The 19,400-nt window shown below is 41.2% G+C and overlaps 2 protein-coding genes across 2 annotated transcripts in view; one reads left to right on the top strand and one right to left on the bottom strand.

Moving 5' to 3' along the window:
* Window positions 1–10,907, top strand: part of CCDC73 (coiled-coil domain containing 73) — a 204,963-nt gene extending 194,056 nt beyond the window's left edge. The window contains exon 17 of the mRNA XM_089778828.1: window positions 10,641–10,907. Within this exon, the coding sequence (XP_089634954.1) occupies window positions 10,641–10,907 (267 nt within the window). The remainder of the gene's footprint in view (window positions 1–10,640) is intronic.
* Window positions 10,908–11,710: 803 nt separating this feature from the next.
* Window positions 11,711–19,400, bottom strand: part of EIF3M (eukaryotic translation initiation factor 3 subunit M) — a 30,856-nt gene continuing 23,166 nt past the window's right edge. Inside the window, exons 9-11 of the mRNA XM_006128910.3 lie at window positions 13,299–13,442; window positions 12,482–12,542; window positions 11,711–12,003 (exon numbers count right to left, since the gene is read on the bottom strand). Of these exons, the coding sequence (XP_006128972.1) occupies window positions 11,883–12,003; window positions 12,482–12,542; window positions 13,299–13,442 (326 nt within the window). The 3' untranslated portion in view covers window positions 11,711–11,882. The remainder of the gene's footprint in view (window positions 12,004–12,481; window positions 12,543–13,298; window positions 13,443–19,400) is intronic.

Below are 19,400 nucleotides of genomic sequence, written 5' to 3'. Positions count from 1 at the left end.
GCCACAGCATCATAACACTCCTGCACCCCTCCCCCACATACACCCAACCCTGAGCCCATCATACACCATGCCCTGAGTCCCTCACATCCCCAAACTCCTGCAATCTCCATATCCCCAGTCTTCTGCCACAACACTCCTGCACCCACTGCACATCTGTGTCCTGAGACCATCATACACCCAATCTCCCTGCCTGAGCTCCTCATATACCCCAACCCAAACTCCTGTACCCCCATACCCACAAGCCTATGGCTTGCTCAGCACACCAATCCTCCACCTGACCCCAACACTCTCCAGCCTGGAGTCCCCTCCCCAAGCCAGCATCCCCTTCTCCACCTCCTCCTGCACCCACATTCCCTCCCAGAGCTTGCACCGCTCAACCCTTCCCATCCTCAAATCCCTCATTCCCACCCTGGAGCCTGCACTTTCTGTCTCAACCCAGTGAGAGGGAGTAAGGGCTGCGGACAGCAAGCAATGGAGAGAACAGGACCTCAAAGAAGAGATGGGGTCTTGGGGAAGAGAGAGGGTAGATCTTGGCTTGCCCTGACATTTAAAAAGTGATCTTGGATGTAAAAAAAGTTGGAGACCACTGCTTTAGATGTTCAGAGGGCTCTCATGTACTATATTGATTGTACCAGGAACTTTTGCACTTCACAATTATTTGTGTGTCAATGGCAGAGCGCATATCCAACATTGTCTTCTGTCTCATATAATGCTACTCTCTATGGGGCAAGTTTCCACCTCCATGGTATTTCTATGAGGTGAGTCCTTTCGAGATATTTGCCATGCTGCTACATGGTCATCAGACCATACTTTCATGAAACACTGTGCTATTCTTAAACATCTTTCTAGCATGTCTCAGTAGCCACAGCAGTGCTATCCACTGTCAACAACATGTGACTCCCAAGCCTGCCATCCTTATTATAACTGAGAACTGCTATAAAGTCACCTACAGTGGAGCACCCACAGGAACATCACTTGAAGAAGAAAAAGAAGTTATCTTGCGCAGTAATGACAGTTCTTCGAGAAGTGTGTCCCTGTCGGTGCTCCATTACTCACCCTCCTCCCCTCTGTCTTTGGAGGGGCTCTCCTCGTTTCCTCGTACTTTCAGATACTCGGGCGTACACGAGGGACTGAAGGGGGGGTTGGGAACCACATGGGAAGCACAAGGTGTGAATAGCATGAGGTGCCTCGCATCCACGTGCAGCCCAACCAGCTACTGCTGTGCAAATGCCAATCTGCAATGCTGGGGCAACCCGACATCTCATTGGAGCACCGACAGGGACACACATCTCAAAGACCCATTGTTACTGCACAAGGTGAGTAACTTCATTTTCCCTTGTTTATTTGCCATATATGATGACAGAAGCCATGCTTCACATTGCATTTTGGAGGTTGTGGTGTGTTAACATTATGTGCAAAACCTGAAAAAAAGGACTGACTCTGGTTTCTCTCTCAAAAAGAGAAGTTCTAGAGCACAATATTAAGCATAACTTCAAGGGGTATTTATTCTGAAGGAGATGTAACAAGTTTGGAAGGGCCAAGGCGGCTAATTCACATTTTAGAAATAATTATTGAAAAGATTGTGGGCAGTCAGCTGGATCCTATTGATCTGGTTTCAGGCCTGATTATGCATCTTCATGTGCTTAAGCAAGGTTATAGGTCTACTGATTTTAGTGGCTCACTTTCAACGTTATTTCAGCACAGTTTCAATACTCATTTACCTGTTCTCTACTAGCATTCCCTCCTTCCTTTTAGATAAATCTCCACGGTTTGTACTGAATAACTCCCTTGAGTTTCCCAAAACCCCCACTTCCATGTTATCACTATTCTTTTCCCCACATACCTGAGGCCACCTGCAAAACTGAATTGTTTTTCGCTGCATGCCCATCAATATATGTTCATGATACTCAACTCTCTTTTGCCTAATTCAGTTTGTGTGCTTGCTCTTTCCACATGTGTCAGATATAGGAATAAGGATAAAGAGGAGATGAAGTTAATGCTGACTAGTAGGGAGAAACACTTGAATAAACGGGCAAGGGTTCTATCCATTGCTTTTAAAGAGTGAAAATGCTATATATGCTCTTAGTTAAAACATTAGACCAGGGCTACTCAACTTCAGTCGCCCCAGGGGCCACAATGATACTCACTGCACATACCAAGGGTTGCAACTTAATTGTGGTTGCATATACATGCAGAAATATATGCAAATAGCATTTCACACTGACTGGCATGAATACAAAGATTAAGGCAAGACTACATAACACAGGCCCCATATAAGTCAGTTCTGCTGATATTAATAAAATACAATATTTACCCAATTTCTACCCATATGACAGCACTTTTAATGAGCAATGACAGTCCCGGAATTTAACTAACAACACACATATCAACAGACGACCATTATATTGATTACTTTTTTGTTTTGGTTCCCACCCATGGGGCCACAAACTAACCTGCCATAGGCCGCAAGAGGCCCATGGGCCACATGTTGAGTAGCCCTGTAGACCAACATGCCTTAGCAACATTTATGCAAGAGTTTGCACCATTTCCTTTAATATATGCCTCCAACTGCTTTTACAGACCCTTTTGTCATTTCGGGTACATCTAGACTACAAGCCTTTTTCAAAAGTGGCTTTTTTGAAAGAGCTTTCAAAAAAGCCTCTTTTGAAAGAGATCGTCTAGACAACCACAAGGGTTTTGAAAAAGCAATCTCTTTTTCAAGAGAGCGCACCCAGGCAATCTGGACACACTCTTTCGAAAAAGCCTTGTTTGCTTTCAAGAACACCTTTTTTCGAAAGAGCTCTTTTGAAAAAAGGTGTTCTTCCTGGTAAAAGTAGGTTTACCAATGTCAAAAAAACCTCTTTTAATTTCGAAAGAACGTGACAGCAGTCTAGATGCAGGTAAAATTTTTTCAAAAAAGATCAGTCTAGAAACACCCTTCCTGACTAATGATGTTAACATTTATTTTTGTAAACATGTAACCTCTGAAATTTTCAGTGGTTACATCTTTACATGTAGAGGGGTAGGTGGGAGCCGGTGCTCATAGGAAGCTGTTTTTTAAGCTTTCCCCTGCCTGCTCCATCTCCATTGCCCTAGGCTGCAGTCCCTGATACAGAGGCAGCAGTACATGGGACAGGCAGCTCTACAAGAGCTGGTATGTATGGGGAGCCAGTCTCAAAGCTGACTCCCTGCCTGTACCGGCTTTGTGGGAGCTGGTTCCCCACAAGCCACCGGTTCCCGCCACCTCAGCTACAAAGGCAGCAAGGAGGCAGGGGTGTGTGCGTGCGCATGTAACCATATAGGTAATAGATGAACCAAGGCTTGTTGGTTAACCATGCACATTTTCACATCCTTATTCCAGACTAGACTGCTGAACTGTGGTCTACCTAGGGCAATTCATGAAAGCCAAGCAAATGCTTCAACTGGGGGACAAGATAAACACTTGTTTTTGTGGATTACATGTTTATGAGACATAACCAGTGCATCTTGCTGACTTATGACTTCAAAGTTTTGACTCTATAAAACCCCAATCAGGAATTTTGCTTTTGCTTCTTCCCATTTGTTTTGGTTGTAGCAAGGTTTGTACAACTATAGTTGTAGCAAGTTATTTCCTCAAGAATAAATCTTCTGTGGACATGAAGAGGATTAAAAATTGTTGAGTTGTTCTTGATCACTACAATTTTTACCACTATCATATAGTCTACTGTACTAGTTATGTGCTACAGCACTCTAGATAAATTGTATTCTAGCACACACTAAATATGTTAGTTTGAAGAAAAGGAAACATTTTTGGTAGCTGAGCCCATTAACGCTAAAACACTTCCTGCTCTAATTAATAAGTTCTAAGATATGGCTCATTCACTGCACTTTGAAAGGTAAAAGCTGTACAACTAAGGTCTACAAGGAGAGCAGTTCTCTCCTGAAGACCTTGCAACATGCATGAGATCAGACATTCTGAAGTCATTTCTGCAATACAGATTTTTTTAAAAAAGAAAACCTAGAAAAATAGATGCTGTTAAAGCTTGATAGTTAAATAGTCATAAACCAGGCAATTACAAAAGATAAAACTTTATTTCTGGCCCTTGCATTTAATTCATCATCAACAGCAGCAACCATGGGCTCAATACCTGTTGGTGTCCGATGCCTCCCTCACTATTTCCTTCCATTTTTCCCTGTCCAGTATGAAGTGGCTTAGTTTCTGTAGACTAGCTCCGCACCAATCTGCTATATCATCTACCCATTCTCTGGGGGTCTGCCTCTCCTATTCGGACCATCCATTATGCTGAATACCAAGGGCTTAACTTTCACTCATTGTTCATTCTGCAGATATGCCCGAATAGCTATAACTTCCGTTGTATAACCTTTTGCAGCAGGTTCTCTTTTGGCTATATCTTCCTATATAATTTCTCGGTGTCCTTCTGCATCCATCCTATTCTCAGGATCTTTCTATAACAGCTCCTCTCAAACACCAATATCCTTCCCTTCAAATCTTTTATCATTCATGTCTCTCAGATGTACAACATGCTGCTAAATACGTTTTCAAGATGATCAGCTTTGTTCCTAAGCTAATCACTTTACTTTTCCAGATCCTGTCCATCGCCTTCAAACTGTCACAAATACCATACAGATTTTCTACAGCCTATGGTCTTATACATACTGCCACTTTTGTTGGTGTAACTTATGTCGCTCAGAGTTGTTAATTCACCCCTCCCAGTTACACCAACCTAAGCACCAGAATAGACGCTGTGACAGGATTGTGCCTCCTGTCAAAACCGCTACCACCTCTAATATTGATGATTTTATTGTGCTGATAGAAGAGCTCTCTCCCACTGGTAAAGAATGTCTTCTTCAGACGCACTGTAAGGGTATGTCTACACAGCAGGGTTAAATAAGAAATAAGCTAAGCAATTTGAGCTACGTCAATTGCATAGCTTAAGTCAGTGGTCTCCAACCTTTTTACACCCAAGATCACTTTTTAAATGACAGACCAAGCCAAGATCTACCGCCCCACCAATTCCTTGAAGCCCCGCCCCTTCCTTGAAGCCCCGCCCTCTCTATTGTCCTCTCCATCACTTGCTATCCCCAATCCTTATACTGCTGCTTATTTTTATTATTATTATTCTGTAGGAAGAGGTTTTTCCAACATTTGGCCTGTCTACACTGGACCAAATGTCAGAAAAAAAAACCTTCTTTTGAAAGCCACCTTATTCCTTGTGGAAAGAGGAATATAGGCGTGACCAAAAGAGCCTGTTTGCTCTTCCACTAAAAAAGCGGAAGAACAAATGCAACCCTGGATGCAGAAGAGTTTTTCTGGGATATCTCCAGAAGCCTGAAAAACTCCTGCAGTCTAGCTGGACCCTTGCTGTGTTGAGACAGGATGTGTAGGCTCTGGGGTAGGAATGAGGGATTTGGGTGTGGGAAGGAGTGAGAGGTGCAAGCTCTGGGAGGAAATCTGGATGCAGGAGGAGGTGGAGAAGGGGACACTGGCTCGGGGAGGGGGCTCTAGGCTGTGCAGTGTTGGGATACTAAGCTAGCCACAGGCTTGCGGATGTGAGGGTGCAGGAATTTGGGTTGGGGTATGTGAGGGGCTGAGGGCATGAGATTCCAGTGTTTGTTAGGCTTAGATCTAGGGTCTGGGGAAGGGGGAGTGCAGGAGTGGTTGTGGCCAGATGGGGGCTTGGCCCCAACTGGGGGTCTGTTGGCCAGGCTTCATTTTTAAATAGAATGTTAAACACAAAGTTTCTGCATGGTCTTTATTTATAAGAATGGCAGAGAACCTGCCTTGAGTCAGAGGCCACTGACCCATAGAAAAGTCATTTGGGAGCAGGGGACACAGTACTGGGGAGGAGTGCTAGTGGGTTCTGGAGCAGGGAACAGGGTGCTAGTGGGGGCAGGGTGCCAGGACAGGTTTCTGTAGCAGGGGTCAGGGTGCTGGGGGGGACAGGTTTCTGCAGAGGGGAGCAGGGGGACAGGTTTCTGTAGTAGGAGACAGGGTGCTAGAAGAAACTGGTTTCCGCAGGGGTGGCAAGGTGCCGGGGGACAAGTTTCTGCAGGAGGGTCGGGGGGGCAAGGGAGAAGGAACAGGGGGCCAGGAGGGCAGGGGACAAGTTTGGGGCAGAGGAGAGGGAACAAGGTTGGGGGCAGGGATTTCCCTACACCAGCCACGGAAAGAAGCCTCTGACCAGCGCTCCCTTCGGACTGACCGCAGGGCAGCCGGGCTGGAGCGAAAAAAAGCGGCTGCCCGGCCAGCTGGCCGTGGTGCTCAGCCAGGGTGCCACCACGCTCCACGTGGGCAGGCACAGAGGGGAAGCCGCCCAATCAGCTGGAGCGCGGTTCAGCCTCCTCTGGGCTGAAGGCCACAGTCAGCAGGCCAGGCAGCTTCTCCTCTGCGCCAGCCCACGTGGAGCGTGGTGCACCCTGGCTGAGCACCATGGCCAGCTGGCCGGGCAGCTGCCCCTCTTCCCTCCAGCCCGGCTGCCCTGCGCTCAGCCCAGGGAGGCTGCGCCTAGCTCCAGCTGTGAAAGCCACAGTCAGCTGGCTGGGGTGTTTCAGCCCTCCCGACCTCCCAGCTCCCACCATTCCTCGCAGCTACTCACCTGTGTTGTTGCTCTGTGAGTAGCTGCTCCTCAAATGAGGAAATCTAATGTAAATGTACTGCGCAGGTGCGCAGTTCAGAGAGGGCTCAAGAGCTACTCTTAGAGCCCCTGAGATCTACCGGTAGCTCACGATCTACTGGTTGGTGACCACGGGCTTAAGTCAAAATAGCTTATTTCAGCTTTTGGTGCTAACTACACAGCAGTAAGTGCAAAGTAGAGCACTCTTCCTCCAACTACTCAATCTTCGTAAAATGAGTGTTACAGGAGTTGGAGTAAGAAGTCCCCTGGCTGGATGTTATTTTGATATGTCAAAATAACTGCATGGGGGGTAGAAGCAGACTATGTTATTAAGGAATAACATTAGTTATTCCAAAATAACACTGCTCTGTAGACATACCCCAGTACTGCTGTACTGTAGTGCTTCTAGTGTAGCTAGCCCTTAGAAGAGTGTGGTATCTAGTAGTAATGCATTTGCTAGAAATATTCTAGTAGTAATTTCTATCAGAAGTCAAGTGCATTATTGTACCATTTTCACAAACACTGCAGAACAGTGCAACAAGGACGACAATTTTCTAGGGGTACTTTAGATATTGCATAGCTAACAGATAAATATTTCATAACTACCTGATCCCTGTTAATTATATGCAAAAATGTATGTGGTTGAAAGAAAATTGTACAAGATATGGCAACTAACTAAATAAGCCACATATTTGGGTAAGATAGGTAAGAATGTACTATATAAAAGTCTACGTTAAGGATGACCTCAACCACCATAACATGGGAAACAGGATAAATATAGAAGAACAAAAAAAAATCGTCCAAGATACAACACAAATGCATCTAATACTTTAGGGGGAAAATTGAGGGATTGTATTTGACCATGTATTAAGCATCCACACTAGCTTGTAATCAAAATATGTATGCACAGATGCAGAATTAAGTTTGAATGTGCATCCTTAAGTCATTTTCTGACCTGAATACTTAACTATGTAACATTACCTTTCTTTTAATGACAACTTCTATCAATTACAAGTTCCTACTGAGCTTAATAGCATTTGTTATATTTGTCACTAAGACTAACACAGCAATGTAAGACAAACAAGTAGAATCAAATCAACCTGATAAAGAAACCTGAAGTTATAAAGCATTTCTGGTTCCCTCAACATTTAATCCAATGGATGGGATTCACAGTTATCCAATATTGCAAATACCGTAAAAATCTCAAGTATAATGCACACTCCCCCCTCCCCCCCCCGGTTTTTTAGGGTCAAAGCTGGGGTGCGCATTATATATAGATTTTCTATTAAAGTTTTTAACTCAACTCACACTCCCCTCTGCACAGAAACTTTCCAGCTGCAGCGTGGCGCCCAGCCAGGCTCCCGGACAAGGCAAGGAGCCGGTGGCGCTGCCAGACTGCAATGCCCTGGCTCGCTGCCTGCCCGGTGTTAGCGCAACGTGCAGGCAGCTAGGCAGGGGGGCCCCCGTGGCAGACGTGAGCTCAGCTGAGCAGAGGGCCCCAGTGGCAGGCACGAGCTCAGCCAGGCTCCCGGATAAGGCAAGGAGTGCCCTGGCTCGTTGCCTGCCCGGTCTCGGCACGGACAGCTGGGGGGGGGGGGGGGGAGGAGGGGGAGAGCAAGGGGCCCCGCAGCAGGCGCAAGCTCAGCGCAGCGCGTGGGCAGCTGGGCAGGGAGCAGGTTTCAAACTCCGCCACCGGCTCCCCAGTGCTGCACGTGCACTTCCCAGGCGAGCCTGCCAGTGGCAGCAGCCCCTTCCTTCCTATATATACACACACACTATAAAATCGCAAGTATAATGAGGGTGCACATTATATATGAGTTCACTTTTTTCCCCAGGATTGGGACATTGAAAAGGTAGGTGAGCATTATACATAAGTGCGCATTATATTCGCGATTTTACGGTACATTGTAACATCTGAATTAAATGTATGAGGCTCTAGTCTACGCATGCGTCATAGTGCAATTTATTCTCTAAGGCTCAAATACTGGTCCCTCTTGGCATAAAACCCTAATGAATGGCCTTACATCTAGGAACCTTACTAGCAATGCCAAGTCCAAAACCAATTTTCCTCCTCCAGTCTACCATGAAAATACATATATAGTTCAAAAAGCCAGAATTCCATGGAAGCACTAGATATGGACATAGCTTACACACACAGTCTTTAAGGCCTGTGGAGAAAAAGACAGGTTCACTGTTCATTGTCTTATACAGGTTGAAGCTCTCTAATTCAACAACATCCATGGTCTGGCATGATTTTAGTTAGCTGGATGTCCACTTATGGGTGTGACTGAGTTTTCTGAAGTTCCATATCGTTTGTTTACAGCCACCAGTCCTGGTTTTCAGTGGGCTGTACAGTTTTTTAAACTCACCTCTAAATGTCTTCTAAAAGCCCAATAAGCAGTGGCAGTGTTGGTAATGCTACTAGACAATATTGACCTCCCATGGTTCAAAAAATTCTCTGGAACAGCACCAGTCAGGCCCTGAGGGTGCTGGACCAAAGTAGTTCAACCTATATACAGTAATTTCTCTCCATGGCACCCAAAACAGTGGAACTGTAAGTTTCATTACGTTTTGGACCTTGCTGGGGTAGAAATGTGGGGCAGCATTCAAACATAAAATGACTAGATTATATATTCCATACTTTGATATTTTAAGTCCAGGTGGAACATATATTTCTTTTAAAAATACAAACCCAAGAATGACAGATAATGTGTCTTACAAGAAGGAAGGTCTTCATTAAAATAATTTTGAAAAATAAAAATACTAGGTGGTGTGGAGTCAGTGCCTTGGAACTTCTAGAGATACTCCTGGTTGTAACTGAAAAATGACCCTTATAGACAAAAAATGCTAGATGCAACTTCAGACAGCTGGACAACATGAACATGAAGTCAACTCCTTCAGACCGACTGAATTAAGGACCCACGTAACAGAAATGCAGCTTTTGGAAATGGAGTTTCAAACTACCACTCAGTGTGGCATATTAATAATCTGACACCCAGTTGAAATATTTGTTAATTCATTATATTATGTCTGAAAGGTGAGCTGTGGACCAATGAAATGCCCTTACAACCCAACCAACTGTATGTGTGTACAACACATGTTCTATGCAAAGAGTTGATTTGATCCACAATCAAAGTAAATAGGACACTATTTCCATTCTATGTCATTTTAAAACAGTGAAAGTAAGCAGTCTGAACACAAGTAGTATATTGGAGAAGTGCCAAGTTTTTAATGGCTGATTCCACTTTCCTACTCTTTTAGTAGTGGCAGCACTTGGGAGAAAAACAAAAAGAAAAATGAATACTGCAGCTTTATGTCTATAGAATGTAACCATATGGTTTACCACTGTATTGTTCTTGTAGAAGGTAGAATAGGGGGCATAATTCAAGGGAGCAAAATAACTTTTAAAAAAATACTGGCAGGTTTTTTTTAAAAAAAGTATCTGAGAGGACAGTGAAAAAGTTTATTAAAGAACCTTACGTTGTCTGAAGACAAGTTTAACCACTAATTTTACTGTCAGTGCTGAATCCAGAAAACATTGTACATGTTGGATTTGATTAGATATGAAATCTTTGTGATTATGCATCTATGGCAAACACAACCTTCCAAAAAACTAAATGAAGAGCAAAAGAGCTCTTAATAACGAGGTCCAATTTTTAAATTGGGATAGGCACTACTACATAAAAATATCTCCAGCTAGCATAATGTACTTTAGCAAATATTTTGTTAAACTGCATTTTTAATCCATAATTCTCAGTGAATATTCTGTATTTAAGCCTCAAATTAATACTTCATTATTTTTATAGCACATATACATTTACCAATATATTATGAAGTAGTATAAATTAATACTAACCTGTGCTTTTTAGCCTAAATACATTAGTTTTGCAGTGCCATATCCTCACTGTTAATGATTTTGATTTCCTTACTGGCTAATCTTCAAAATTCAATAATTTTCGATGGATCTCTACATAGAATGTTACTCTGGGTTTGATCCATTTATAGTTCTACATTTTATTCCCATAGGTCAAAACAGGAATTACTGCATCATACCACAAGCAGCAGTTTTCCCATCTGGCTTCCACAACTGACACACCAATCTCAAGTGAAAGTTTACTTAGCAAGGAAGAGCAGAATTCTAATTCTCGTAACTTCTTTACAAGAAGTCAAATGAATGACACTGTAAAGTTTGTTAGTTTAGAAAGACCCCATCCGTGCAGAAAAAGGAAATACGAAGAAAATCTAGAAAAAGCTGCAGCAGGAGACACAACAGAAATAGAATTCAGTCTCTGAATATGCATATCATAGAAAGATTTCTAGAAATCTTCCACTTGAAGTAAAGAGGTGCGTATTTTATTTTATGGATAACTCTAGACTGCACTCACCAGTGTTCCTCTCCTCCCCTCCCCACTATTTTGATGTAATTGTATTAAATGCAAAGAGATTCCCCACATATCTACAACTGAAGTCCATGAAAGTTGTTACAAAAATTTTCTAGAAGTTAAAGCATTAAAATAAGTGTTTATTATATGTCTGTTAAGTATAATTTTTGATGTATTTAACAATAGTAACTCCTCCAGATGTTGAAAAATTTTAGCTGCAGGACTTTATTTCTCCGCCAGAATGAACATTAGCACAACTATCAAACAAAAGTGACAAATGAAGTCTCAGAATGGAATAATTCCTTTAAACTGTTAGATAAATTTTTGACTCGCTAAGTGGCACAGGAATTAGAAAGTCTGCTGTTTACATGAATTAGATCTTAAAGGATTTACTTTTTAATACTGTACTAAGTGCAAATTGATACAATAAGATTTTTAGAATTTTGCCTCTTAAAAGGTAAGTCAAATTGTATTCTTGGTAAACAATAAAGTGGCAATTTCATAAAGATTTAATGTTTCTGATCCAGCTGACAGCCATTTCTTCTCTTTTCCATTTTTGGTAGAAGTTTCTACTCATTTTAGAATTACTTGAATCATCATCCTACAGCTTCTTCTCCCTCCCTACTTCAAAGAGTGTAAGGAATATAATTAAGAGAACCAAAAATAATTAATTCATAGGAAGTATGGTCACTAAATATATTAATGTACTCAAGGTGTTTTCCCATTTTTACTTTTATTGCTTCTATAGCTCATAGTTTAGAGTCTAATTTTTTTAAACCAATTACACACATTTTGGAGACAAAAAACTTCAAAGTTGTCAATATGAAGTTTAAAATGTTTTACTATGGTTTCGGAATTTGTTCTGAGGCAAACAAAAGCAGAATATTCAGGTGTCAGAAAGACTGAGGAGACTGTTTTTCACTTGATTCAAATTTTGTTTCCAAGAGTTAAGCGTGTCGTATAATTGTTGCCACTGCTGCTTTCCAAAAGTCCGATGTGTGCTATTACTATAAAAGTAAAACAAAATTGAAAAAGGGATTAAGAAAAGGCATTTTTGCTATGCAATGCTCTTCTAGAATACATTTTTTAACGTTTGTACATTTCTAACAAAAATAAGGTAGATCTAATCCTTCAATTCCAAACTGAATATGCAAATATCTATTTTTAGTCTCTCTCTAAAAGATATTACAATACATAAGCTATAGCCTTCCCCAAGTATTTAAAGCGGCAAAAGTCATTAGTATTCTTGTCACTGTTAGGTCATTAAATGAAATGTGCTGGAAAATAGGACTCTTATTAAATAAGCTAATCACATTCAGTCTGAGCTTTAATAAAATTATGATAAATAGCAACTATTTAACTACAGGCAACTGATAGGAACAATACCACCTTGCTTCTAGTTAAAATAGTAAATGGATATATTAAATGAAATAATTAGAATACAGTAAATTCTTCTACAAAATGCTTCAAAGAATTAAGTCTTACCTGACAATTACTTTTCTTTGCGTCTGATCAATTTTGCAGTTCACCATCTTTGTCTTTACAGCTGAAAATAGTAAAATAATTTGAGTGATATTTTAAAGAGATAGCATAAAGGATTTGAAATAGCATAAACATCTTATAAATTCAAATTCATTCAAAGGTACACAAGTAATAACTTGCTGGACGTTATATTCAACAGCGAACTAACAATTTTCTAAGAAAAGCAAAGTGATGTAACAAGATCATCCATGAATTCCTATGGTTTCGTGCCAATCTATTAAAGCAATATCCTGTACAGTTTTTATGAACTGTTCTCCCCTACAAACACATCCTGTTTTAACGACAGCAAGCAAAAACAGATGACAAATTAAACTTGCAAACAATTTATTAGTTCTATAAAATGATTATTTGAAATACTATTCCTGTCACTGAAAAGACAACACTTCTCAAAAGTTGGCTTAGCCTTTAAATATGTTTCATACATGACTTTTTAAATAAACTCAGAAATACAAATGGGGGGGGGGGGGGAGTGTTAAACTATATGTGGCTTGACAAACCAATCTGTATTAAAACAAGCACCACCCTTTACATTATTTAAATTCTAATTTGGCTAACTGCATGTATTTTTTTCTTACAGACAGCCTAATGTAAGAAATTATAGGAATGGTGTATTTAACCGGTTTGTGTTAAACCTTTGCTACTTACGTAAGACCCAAATCACATTTGTTCTAAAAATCCTCCAAACAAGGAATTAATAATAGAAGAAATTCAAATAGTCCTTGTGAAATGTATAAAATATAAGCATGCTAAATATTCTTACCATCTATGACAAATGCTTCTACATCATCTGCTCCAATCTGAAGTTCCTGTTGCATTGTGTCAAATGAGATTTCTTTGTTTTCCACTGCCATTCCCATAAAAGTAAGTAGTCTCATTTTTGCCATATTCTGCTCATGCAGCAAGCCTGCATAACAGAGCATTGATAATGTATAGGAATGAATTACAATTAGATAAGTCTATTTCCATGCTGTTCTTTCTATTATATACAGCTCAGAATAATTTCAAATTCACTTTACATATTTGAATAAATGTTCCCTATCTTGTTTCATCAACATTCTTGCTCTTAGGTTCTTCTAGAACCAATTGTTAGCACTGAAAATACATAAAAAGCAGAAGACACACAAAATCTTTGGCCATGGTCAGAAAGATTAGTTCACATCTTCTTGAGGTGTAACAGAACTGAGACGTCGCCAATTAATTACAACAGTGTTTCCCAATACAGAGGCAGAATGTTGCAGAGTTGAAGGCAGACAAAATTAGTTCAAACTACATTACCAGAGAGAAGCAAAGTGGAACAGGGAAGCCCAGATGAGTCTAATGGTGCTCAGCATTGTATTCAACTGCTACAATATCCTAAATTCATTATGCACATATCCTTGTGGCTAAAATTAAAATGGACAGTGTCTCCTTGAAAGCAACTTTTTTCTTAATCACACTTATAACTAAAAGCAGGGTTTTTGGGGGTGGGGCAGGGGGAGTACATCCTGTTGGGAGAATACATCAGGTTTAACAGGGGATTCCTTTCAAACTTTAGATAATACCATAGGTAAACTTAGTGGTGATATATTCATTGATGTGCAGAAATGCAAAAATAGTAAAGGAAACAGAAACATACCTATATAGGTACTTATATAACCCTGACCATCACAACACAGAGGAGGCTCCAGTCCCTCACTGTCCTCATTTTCCTGTGATGTAGGAAAACATTACTCTGCTCATCTTTTGGATGGGGACACAGACACAAAGACTACACGACTTTTCTAAGGTCCTTCATATAGAAAGTCTGGCAGAGCAAGGAACTTAACCAGGACCCTACGAATCCAGACCAAGCCCTAAAAACTAAACCAACTCAAGCAAATGGCCTCACCATATCTAGATATTCTTATTCAACCTTTCAAGTTCTTGGGGCTATATTCTAGAATCTAAAATTTAATAAAAATTAACTTCAATCATTTTAATCAAGTGTAACAACATGAATATTCACACTGTTCAGTAAATATTTAAGTTTGAAATGTATAACATCTGCATGCTAATAAGAGATCAGGGAAGCATATTATTACTGGGCATCATGTTGTGCTAATTAGCAATAATTATGATGCAAGCTCCCAATCTGGCACAGATTCAACAACATGATGATCATAACTCAAATGAACGAGGACCACCAGCAAGTATGGCTAACTGGGTGTAATGGAAATCTACAACCATTAAAAAAAATCAATTAATGCACATTAACCCTAATTAACAAATGCAAATAGGATGCTGATTAACTTTTTGAAGAAAGGTTGCGGATAACACCAGATTAGATGTGGACATGTTAGGGCGATCCAATTGACACAAGATAATGCTACTATTGGCCTAAGTTGTCAGCATCAATAAACAACAAATTCTAACAGATTGATAGCACCTGTAGGAGCCGCTACAGAATAGCTTTCAGAGACTAATTTTATTTGTAATTAGTACTGAATCCGAAACAAGATTAAAACTGAAGCAAGTACTCTTTTAGATGCCAAAACTTACTCCTTACAATGAATTTTACTGTTACTCACATTAGTATTTATAATTTCAAAGTATCATGCCTATCAAGAGGGAATAAGCTAATGAAAAAATACTTTTCAGGAAATAAGTTTAAAATTAAACTATTTACAAAACTAAAGCCAAGTGTTCCATAAAGATTTCTATCTGTTTTCTCAAAATAGCCCTCATTCTTTTCTATGACCATAGCTGGTTTTCAAAAGCTTCAAATTAAATGTGACCAGAAAATGCTGTAAGCATTGTAACTCAAAACTACTTATATATAGATTCCTTACATAATTTTCTGACAGTTCAAATAAACATCAGGAAGTGAGAAAGCTATTAAACTTGGAGACAAATTATTTTTTACAGTTTAAAAAAAGTCAATTAGAAAAGTATAAGTTTTACAAGAATTAGCAGGGCTTGACAAATGGTGGCGAAAACCGCTCGCCAGCCCCATACTATGCATGCGCAAGAGCTGCACTGCGTATGCGCGTGCTCCGAATGAATGGGGCGCGCAGCTGAAATCTGAAATATAGTTTTTCGAGCCCGGAGAATTAGCATACGTTACATATACTGAAAATCTCTACGTTGGTAGATTTAAGGTATTTTATGATTAAGCCCGTATGTAGGGAAGGAAGCACGACTATTACAAATCATACTGCTGGATGAGCGTACCATCCAATATATGCAAAGCCATTACCGTAAATTAATTTGCTGTATATTTAAAAAAAAGCAGCAAAATTGCATTCTCAGCAATTATTTCCAGGAACAGACAAGCAACTTATTTGTTGAGGTTGCTCAAATGTAAAAAATAAATTTAATATATTACAGATGGCCTCTATTGCACTAAGATAGTTCTATAAGTCATTTGCATGCTTTTGTATTTGAAATATTAGAAAAAAAGTATTTGTGATCTATCCCATATACAATCACAATGTGTGGCTATTATAAACAGCGGGCTTTCTTTTTTCCATAAAATGGAAGTGTATTGATGTTACTAATCATATTTTTACACTATAATATGAAGTACCACTAACAAAGTTTTCAGTAAAATTATTTTTAGAATCATACTACAGTCCATTAAACCAAATGATGCCCAATGACTGCACTAAACTGTATTTTGTTTTTACAAAACTATAACATTTTCCTCAAATGAAGACAGCTGGTATTCAAGTGTCATTTCAAAATCAAAGTTATAAAAATAATTTTATGGAAACATTCATTCATTACCAATATGTCAAAACTTAATGTAGTAATAAAAAAATCTGCATCATTGAGCAATTTCTGCATTGTCACTGACCCGTCTTAAAAAGCTGCAATATAGAAAACATCATTTTACTGCATGCAATACCTTATGAACCAGTGCTCCTTTGAAACAGTCAATTACACATCAATGGGGGAGTGTCAAAGTGTTAATTACTACTCCTTTTTTCCAGAGTGTAAATAAAGAGGGTGCTGACATTAACATTCCATTGCATAGCTTGATGTGATGAAACAAATTAACTGGGACAGAATGTGATTTGCCAGAGCCTAATGCAGCAGCAAAGCAAAAACATTTGCATTTCTTTATCCTATTGTACTTCACCCTTGTTATACAGCTAGGTGGTAAAGTTAAACCACTTAATAAGTTTAAAAATAATGGCAGAGGACTCATCTCTGAACTATGAATAATTAAATGCTCAGGAAAGTAGAGGGCTGATAGAGCCTTCTAGTTCAGCTTCCAGATCACCTGAAGTGGGTTTTGCCCATGAAAGTTCATGTACTATATATATTTTTGTTAGTCTCTAAGGTGCCACAGGACTACTCGTTTTTAAAGTTACAGACTAACACGACTACCCCTTTAAGATCCTTTCAGGTATAGTATGGATACCTTTCAGGTATAGTATGGATAGATATAATGTAACGCTTCCTCACACAGTTTTCTTAATACTTGTAGGGTAAACTGAGGCAGCCCTAAATATGCTAGTAGGCCTCTAAACAGCATAACTCCATTCTAGGATTAAGGCCTGGGAGCACCACAGTCAGGAAAAGAACTGCAGACAGTAAAAGACCCTGGGCACCATAGCAACCTCCGCTTGTTTTCACCTGCATCCAGAGTGTCCTGGATTTCCAACAATACTCCTCAAATCTGACTAACAACAAACCTAAGTTTTGTCAGCTGAATACGGGCCAATAGCACTACAATAATGTAGACCCAGGGTTGTGAAAGTCGACGTTACAGTATTAGCCTCCTGGAGGCATTGTACAGTGCCCTGCTGTGACCACTCTGGCTAGAACTTGTGGGTGGGGAGGAACCTCTACAGACGCTGGTTACAAAAACTTCCCCCCAGAATCACAATACAGATTTTAGGGAATTGCTGCCACCATCAAGTGATTTTTATTCCTAAAAACCAGGATTGAACACTTGACACCCTTGGCCCTCCCGAATGCCCCAAAATCTTTTGCCCTTAAAAGAGTTTGTAAAAAGGAAAGAGGAAAACTAGCTGCAGTCTCTAGTAGCTGACCTCCCCAGTCTGAGGCCTGCTGACAGACAGACCTTCCAGGACACAAGAATCAAATCATCACCTTAAAAGAAGTGATTTTTATGACAAAACAAAAGATAATTGGTTGCTAGATGTTACAGAGCAACTAAGGAAAACAAATTAAAACTCACAGAAAAGTCTCTGGAAACAAAACTTAGATGGTAAAGCAGGAAGGGAGGCACAGCATCACACATAGCAGTTCACACCAAACCTCTAAATGAAGAAAAAAATACCCTGAATGCAACTAGATTCATTTTTCTCCCTTTTTACTTATTTTCAATCTTTTCTTTGTTCAGTCTACTTCCATGCCCTGAATTCCCTAGAGACATGGTAGTCCTGCCTGGGTTTAAATTATTCTGTGTCTCTCAGCTCCTGGCTTCTCTCTCCCACACAAAGAATGCAGGCAAGGAATCTATATCCAATTGAGATTTCAACCCTCTATCTGGACTGGTCCTCCCAGTCCCCTGGTCAAAAACTTTGCTAGCTACCTGAGTATCACTGGGTGCTGGTCAGCACTCCTTCTGTCCATTACACCAGTGTTGTGAGCACACCTCAGAGCAGGCAGCACACGTGCTCCATGAGCTCCAGTTCTCAGGGTCACGGAAGAGCACCAGCATGGAGTGAGGAGATCTTGGACCTCAGAGGCACAAGGAGAGGAATCCATTCTCTCTGAGCTCCAAACCAGCAAAACAAACACTGATACATATGCACGGTGGAAAAAGGATACCTCAGGACTGCCCAGCAATGCTGTGTTAAAAACAAAGGAGCTGAGGCAGTCCTACCATAAGAGGCAAACAGATTGTCTGATGCATTGTCACAAAAAGGCCGCTTCTATGATCAGCTGCATGCAATCTGGGGGGGGGGGGGGGGGGGGGAAGAGACCCAACCAGCTTCCCAAGCCAGACAGTGGAACCCTCCCAAGGCACACAGAGCAAGAGCATGGAGGACAAGAGCAGGAGCATGGAGAAGGAGGAGGACAATAGGCAGCTGGTAAGCAGTGAGAACCAAAAACTTCTTATAACCTTGAAGACAATCCCCTCCTGCCAGGACATCTCACAGTCGGGCACTGATCCTGGGGAGGACACTGGTGAGTTCACATTTATTTTCTTGCTACAAGAGGGTGTAGTGATCAGGGGTGGCTGCTCACTGACTCTGAGGGGTAAGCCTGCGTGGGCCAAGCCGAGTGCTGCCCCTTTAATGCCCCGGAAGCCAAGGGGCGGGGCAAGGGGTATAAAAACCCAGCCTCAGTGCTCAGAAGGGCCCCAGCTGCCGGAGGAAGCAGAGGCCTCCCTTGAGCTCCTGAATGAGGCCCTGAGGACATGGCTGAGGACTGGCCTACACCGCCAGGCCCCACACTGAGGAAGAGATCCTTTTTACCCTGATGGAGAGTTTTGGCTACAAAGACCTCAAGAACCTGCAGCCATTATGGAACCAACTAGATGTCAAGGCGGAACCAGGAAGTGGCCCAAGGGAAACCATCAACTGTCAAGCTGACATCATCCTGTAGGCTGTGAGCATGTTGTGGGCCAGAATCCCCGTTGACCCCAGTGGCAGCCAGGGCTGCCACTGCTAGGGCTCTGGGCTGGGACATGGTGGAGTAGGGAGGACCCGCATCCCGCTGCCACTTCACATACCCAGTGGCAGTCTCCAACCCCTTGCCAGAAGCCTATTGTTTGTGGACCTGCCCCACCCTGAACTAGGGCCCCGGCCTTACTGACTGGGGAACTGCTATTTGTTTGTCTTTGTTTGCCTGGCCTGGCCTGCCCTGAGGGCCCAGGGCTTAAAGGGACAGCTGGGCATTTATTTATAGGGCTGAGCACAGGTCT

The sequence above is a fragment of the Pelodiscus sinensis genome, chromosome 5 (genome assembly GCF_052426305.1).
Source record: "Pelodiscus sinensis isolate ZL-2025 chromosome 5, ASM5242630v1, whole genome shotgun sequence".
In the NCBI taxonomy this organism is placed as follows: Eukaryota; Metazoa; Chordata; order Testudines; family Trionychidae; genus Pelodiscus; species Pelodiscus sinensis.
Note: the sequence above shows the minus strand (reverse complement) of the source record. Positions and strands in the feature narration are given on the sequence as shown.